Source organism: Charadrius vociferus, unplaced genomic scaffold, assembly GCF_000708025.1.
Source record: "Charadrius vociferus isolate BGI_N301 unplaced genomic scaffold, ASM70802v2 scaffold917, whole genome shotgun sequence".
Classification (NCBI taxonomy): Eukaryota; Metazoa; Chordata; class Aves; order Charadriiformes; family Charadriidae; genus Charadrius; species Charadrius vociferus.
This window is the reverse complement of record NW_009649175.1, coordinates 423,170-430,063: the sequence shown is the minus strand read 5'-3', so window position 1 is coordinate 430,063 and position 6,894 is coordinate 423,170. Positions and strand designations below refer to the sequence as shown.

Below are 6,894 nucleotides of genomic sequence, written 5' to 3'. Positions count from 1 at the left end.
TGCATCTGAACCTATTTTCCAGCTCACGGGTAGGACTTTTTGCCCCTTTCACAGCAGGGGAGCATGGAAGAGATGTATACATTCTCTTAGTCTATGTATGGCACTTTTATTTTATAAATTACCTTAAATATTTTTGCTTGGTTTATTTTGTTACTACAGCTGGTTAAAAACCAAATCAAACAGAAGCTAAATATATCTATCTCATGCTGTGCTCACTAGACCTAGATTAGGCTACCCTGACATATCAGAAAGATAAGCAACACTGATAAGACTCTTTATTTCAAAATGTTTGCAATTAAATGAGTTCATGTCAGTAAGTCATACACTTTGACATACAAAAATACCGTGCTACTGATACAGTTGAATTAAATGGATTCTCCGTGCAGGAGAAATTCACAGCATTATCAGTACCCTCTAGGAACCTTGCTTTTGCTTCCAGGGCGCGTTGCTGACCACTGCGTAACGAGTAATGTCTGTTTATTACCTAGCTCTGCACAGTATTAAGACCATCACAAAACCAGCCACTTGCATGCTGAATCCTCTCCTCCTTAGATTTCTAATAAAGCAAACATCAGGTAACCCGTCCTCCATTACTAGGCTAACAGTAACCTCCAGATACTGTGGATCGTGATGCTAAGTAGGAAGAAATTAAAGCTTGAAGATGCTTTGGCTGTCTCTGGATGCTGTAGGCCCCAGTGGAAAAGGGGTAAAAGATGGTCTTTTCTTTCATCCACTGGAACAAATTTGCTTTCTCCTGTCAACGTGACATTGAAGTTCAGTCAAAAGGCTAGTCATAACTTTATCCTCTTAGGGTTGATGTTTGCCTTAGTTTTTTCTCACTCGCACTGGTTTATGAAAGTGCACGTTTCTATAACCTGTATATGGCAATATACTGCTGCAGGAGTAAACTTGCTACTGCCAAGAAGTTTAACAAGATAGGTGGCTGAGAGCCACTTCAAGCTTTCGAACTCCTCCCTGTGTAAAGTGAGGAAAATGACTCTCGGAGCCAAATGAATTTTCTCCTGCTTGTCACCAAAACAGCCAGCATCATCTGAGTCATGGCTGGGCTACAACACTTAGAGGCAGTTTATCATCGCTTCTTTCCTGATGACAAGCTAAGCATACAGGACTTGGCAAACTGGACATTTGTACAACAAAATTATATTCTATTTTCTGCAGTGCCTACAAAGAAGGTAAGTTTTTCTTTAGGAAATCAGAGCTGGGCAAAGCATACCATCTCCTTGAAGTAGCAGAAAAAACACCCAAGGCTCAAGCAAGGAAGTAATATGAGAAATCTTTCAGAGAGCAGAAAGGCAGGTTTCACAAGCATGTCCACTCCAACAAGCTCCAGACAGCAAAGTCAGTTCTAAAAGTTTGAGTGCCTGGTGCTGAAACAGTTTATTCTCTAAAAACAATTGTTACATTGCTTTAAAATTTAATTCTTCTCCTTTGCTTTTAGCACCAGTTTCTGTCAGTGCCATATAGTGCCACGGTGTTAGATTTTAACTCTTCTTGACATGAACTTAAAAAGAGGCTCTAAGGTTTTGCTGTAGGATGAAGCTTCAGCATAGAGCTTTCAGCCCCCAGCACATTCCTAGTGTTAAGTATGAGGGCAGAAGTCAGAGCTGGTGTGGTTTTCTTAGTATTTTTGAGAAAATGAAATTGTTGCCAGTCCATTATAGTATGGGCCAGGTTGGCACCTGGGAGGCAACTTGGGATTGCTTCAGAGATCTGTAAGTTTTATACACAGTCAGTGCATAAGGGCATTTTACTCCGTGCAAAGAAAATTGGTCCTGAAGTATCTGAAACTGTTCTGTAAATAGAAGAATTAATTCTTCAAGAATTTAGTGACAAAGTAACAATGAAGATACATAGCAGAAAGTAAAAACATATTTTGGCTACCATCTCTTTGCATCACACAAGAAAAACATTCCCTATGTCTTCTAACCCCTTAATCCAAGAGGTGAAGTAACTGTATTACAAACAAAATCTTTAAGGCCTGCAAGAGCAAGATAAAATCATGGATTAGGAATAGGACACACAGATGCTTTTTTTTTTTTTTTCAAAAAAGAAAATCCCAAGATGACCAGTTTCATCATATGGAATGTAGACACAGTGTTTTCAGGCTTAAAATACAGTGCAGAGTTCATTTTTAAAGGGACAGTGTCAGGTAAAAGAATTAAATTAAACAGTAGAAAACCTGGATGAGTATAATTTATTGTACTGATGCTGTCTGTTGCACATTTTGCTTAGTTTGGCCTGTGAAGCCATACTAGCCGATTTAACTGTTTGGCGCTCTATGCGTTCACAGACTGCCTTCATATAAGAACTTCAGCAGAGGGTCTTACAATAAAATAAATATGAGAACACATTCTTTACTCAAGGTCTGGAAAACAGATTTTGCAGATATAAGGTGCGAGGCCTGACTCAGCCTGTCAATGTCCCTTTAAATACAGCTAATCTCTACCGCCACCCTTCCCCACTGCACCTGCACAGCCCAGGAAGGCTTAAAAGGGACTTAGAGGCTCTAAGAACATAATTATCCTGTGGCACAGTGAGGGGAGAACATGAAAGACTACAGGCACAGGGTGGGACAGAAACCTCCATATTCAACATCTTTAAAGGCAGCTGTACCCGATACATATACGGTCTTTCACTTCTCTTTCTGCATTCAGCAGCATGTAAATGTAGACCAAATACTCTCCAGTTTAATACAGCAGTGACATCTTCTGTTTTCCTCACCCAGGTCCTGCTGAGTGATGCATACTTGTAAAGTGAAACACTCTGTGGTGTGGTAAGAGTCCCTTTGTATAGAAAACCTTCTTGCTGGCAGAGTTTCTATAGAGAGCCCAGTGCTTCTCCAAAGCGGATTTTCTGTCCAGCTTTGAGGTGGAATTTGAAGTCCTTGGGTGCCTCAAAGATTAGTACGATCGTAGAGCCTAAGTTAAATTCCCCCAAATGTTCCCCTTTCCTCATGGGGATTCCCTCCTTGTTGTTGTTGGATATGAAGCTGAAGTCATTGTAGGAACCTTTAGAGTAAGATGGACTGTTGGTATGCAAGTCCTGTACAGAGAAGGAAGAAACTATTACTTGAGGATTTCAGTACTCTGTATTTCTTAGCACAGCTGTAGACTGTGAGTATCCAGGCATTTTCAATGCAGGAATTTACTTAAAATTCAGAAGTGCAATAGGAATGTTAAAAAAAAAACAAACAGTCTATACTGGCAATGACTCCCTTTAAATCACTCTTAGAACATCAGTACTGTGAAACACCTTAATTTTAGGGCAGTAAGATTTTTAAATTTTGTTTGTAATTTTCTTTTGTTATACGGTACCACCCTCAACCATCAAACCCAGAAAGCTGCCTACTTCTGTCTTGCTCACCTGGTCAAAGTAGATGCGGATGGAACCCACATTTGTTGCTCCTACAGCTGTTAAGGAGAAAAAGCCATGCTTCCAGTCACCTGTAAGGACAACCCGTTCATTGTGGCAGAACAGTTCCTTGATCCAGCGAGCAACTCCAGGATTCACAGACATCAGAGAGCCTGCAATAGCAAGAAAATACTCGAGTTGTCTGGGTTGTAGCAGTACTGTAATGCCATCTGAATAGTATTTTCAGTATAACTGTAGCTGATTCAGTAAACAATTCTGTCACTTATTTGTAGGAGGAGAAGCAAATGAAAGATAAGGCTGCAGTAAAAAACAAAGGGATCACACAAAGCTGTAATCTTCAGTCTTTTGTCCAGAAAGATCAACACTCTTGGGCAGGGCTTATATTACTTTGCATTCAAGCCTTACAAGAAGGATGAGCATGGTGTTTAGTTTCCCTGTGATTCTGCTAGGAAGAATGCAATCTGGAGCACCATCTGCAGTTCCCTCTGTTAAAGAGCAAAAGGTTTTAAATTTTCATACCTGGAAATGGTTCTTTTCAGGCTGATGGGTACCCCCCCACCTCCCTTGGCTTTCACTTATTCCCATCTAGAGCTTCACCTTGACTGCATTTCCAGACAGCGAAAGCCTGCCATTGAAGCAGGGAACAAAGTCTGGGGTGGGAGTCCCTTTCAAAATACCTGCCATTGTGGAAGCTTGTTCTTGCATCAGTCATACCTACTCCTCTGTCACCAAACTGAGAAGGCAGGGACTCATTTCCACACTATCCAATGCTATTCTTCTACTAAAGACGTAACCAACTAACTTCACACTAGTGTCATCTACAAATTCACAAATGACAACTAACTGTTACTTGTCATCTGATGGGCCCTTAAGAGAGATCATGAGGGTAAGGACAAAGACAGAGCTAGGCCCTAGTCTCAGCCCTGATAGACAGAATTGAAAGAAGCCTTCTACTACGCACATAAGCTCCATCTAACAAGAGGCTACAGGCTACTACAAGGAAGCTAAAGAAACTTTTTACAGCTTAGGAACAGGTTTCACTGGTTAACTATCCAGTGCGTGAGAGCAGCGCCCTTCCAGTCCTTTTTGGGAAATGCATAAAGTGTTACATGCTAAGTTAGAATATCTGCAAAGAGAGGACAAAAACATTTGATCCCAGCTCCAGTAGTGTAACTGTTTAGTTGCATCTTCTTTGCCAAGCACGGGAAGAGATCACATTATAAACTACTGTTTGCTCTGATCTGCAGAACTATCTGTATTTCAGGTGCAAACTGAACAAATGGTGTTTGGCAACAAGTCAGGCGAGCTTGCATCAACAGTTATTTCAAAGAACTAAACCAGCTTGAATGCAATATTACTGTTTTCACCAGTTATATGTGATTTGTTCTGGTAAACTATACTACTGTAAGATTTGTTACCATTTGTGAAAAATCACTTTTTTACTGTTATCTATCATGCAACTGCACAACTGCTCCACTGGCATGTTGTGTTCAGCAATGGCCCATACCAGTGCTTCCTCCATAGCTGCTCTGCATTTGTTTTCTAGGAACAGAAACCTACCTGGGAAATGTCGTCGGTGTGACACTCTCCAGTCAGTGGGTGAGTGGAAGCAGTGATAATCCCCTGGGGCAAGGTAGATTACACAGTGATAGAGCTCATTCCCCTCCTTGGTGACTAGTTGTCGCTGAAAAGAGTTACCAGGTGGGGCTGCAAAGAAACCATAGAAAAAAGGGCGTGAAGATATTCTTCACATGGTCATCTACCATAGCCGAGCGGTCTACATTAGAACAGTGGTAACAGCAGAAGACTGAATGCAGTCCACATGTATTGTTGAGACTACAAAAAGGCACACTTTGTCCAGGAATCCAATATTTCAAAGTGTTCTTTTCCCTTTACAACAAAATTAGATCCTGTATTGTTTTAATTGTTTCGGAAATTCCTTCATTTTGGAGTTTGCCCTTCCCTAAACAGAACAGCAGAAACTGAAATCCAGTGAACCTGAATTTTTCTTAAAGCTACCCTTTCGAGAACAGAATTTTTCTCAAAGTGACCCTTTTAAGAACAGAATTACTGCAGAGTCCCTAGTTTTATAAAACACAGTAGATGCATTTGTGCTTATTTTGGAAATAACCCTACTGTTTGTAGGACTCAGTCTCTCCAGTCCCCTTGCCAGTTTAGCAAAATGTGTTGCTTTCATCAAAACTCAAGGCCTTGGAGACAGTCCTTGAGGTGCAGCAGAGCAGTTATAGCACAAGTCATTACAAGAAGAGTGCTCGAGCATTAAATCTTGTTACAGACCAGTTTATACAATTTTTGCTAACCAGGTGCTTGGGCACATTTCAGTCTGACAGCAGGAGTGCTACAGCGCATTACAGTGGCAGATCTTGGAGTCAGTTGTAGGAACCAAGCAATTAAATTCAGATAATCAGAATGAGCCAGGCAAGACAGTATAAAGCTGCTGGTGAGAAAGAGAAGAACTAGAACAGTGACATGTTTATCCCCAAACAAAACAAAGCAAAAATCAGACCTGCTTTTGTTCCTGATAATATAAGAAACAAACAAACAAACAAAAAAGAAGTGATCTCTTTTCTTTTGTTCTCAGAGAACACTGGAAGAGCAGAGCAAACGCAGAACTCACCCTGGCTAAAATGCAGTTCCTCTGTGCAGATGCGAGGTCCCAGGAAAGATTCCAGAGAATAAGTAACCCCTTTTACTTGCTCCACTTCACAGTTTTTTACCTGTCCAAAATTTAGGATCTTTCCATCAGACGGACTAATCTACAACGAAGAGAAAAACATGAAACACATTAAGAATTCATTCATTCCTCTTAAAGCAGAGGTGTTCCTTTGGGGGCTGGGGGGAAGCTGGTAGTGTGGTATAAAGCCTTCATTTCCTTTTACTTACCACACTGTGCAAACAGCAGACCGGCCGCACTTGTGGTTTCAGCTTCCTGCGGAAGAATTCGCTGAGGTTTCTATAGTGATGCAGATCTTCAACAGCTGCCTCCTTCATGTTCACTCCAAACGTCCAGATGTACAGGCTGTAAACAGGCTTCCGGAGCCATGTAGGCAGCTCCACCTGGTTCAGGCGACCCCAGGCTCGTGAGAGCAGTCGAGTTGGTACCGATTTGTACAGAGCAACCTAAAGAAAGAATTGCACCACGTCATTCCATTCTTTCCACTGATGGTGCGCTCTTACTTTTCCCCATAAAACAGAAAGGATCAAATTGTTCCTGCTAACCACTCCCTTGAATTCAGTGGGTTACACCACGCACAAAGTAGCCTTTAAGTCAGCAAAAAAAACAACACTGCACTTTATCCTCAGTCCCTCCATTCTGATGAGGGCAAACCGGGAGGAACAGGATGAAACTTACTATAACCTTACACTGAAGCCAGAATCTCCAGCTCCCCTGCAGGCTGAAGCTCTGCATTCAAGTTACTGGAAACTTCCCAATGTGAGGCTTAAAGAAAAAGAGACACACTTTGCATAGTCTCGTAGAAC

General features: G+C 41.4%; 1 protein-coding gene across 2 annotated transcripts in view; it reads right to left on the bottom strand.

Moving 5' to 3' along the window:
• Positions 1-2,234: 2,234 nt before the first annotated feature.
• Positions 2,235-6,894, bottom strand: part of PISD (phosphatidylserine decarboxylase) — a 9,444-nt gene continuing 4,784 nt past the window's right edge. For both annotated transcript variants that reach the window (XM_009888575.1, XM_009888576.1), the window contains exons 3-7: positions 6,298-6,534; positions 6,032-6,170; positions 4,954-5,100; positions 3,385-3,545; positions 2,235-3,063 (exon numbers count right to left, since the gene is read on the bottom strand). In XM_009888575.1, the coding sequence (XP_009886877.1) occupies positions 2,839-3,063; positions 3,385-3,545; positions 4,954-5,100; positions 6,032-6,170; positions 6,298-6,534 (909 nt within the window). In that variant the 3' untranslated portion in view covers positions 2,235-2,838. The remainder of the gene's footprint in view (positions 3,064-3,384; positions 3,546-4,953; positions 5,101-6,031; positions 6,171-6,297; positions 6,535-6,894) is intronic.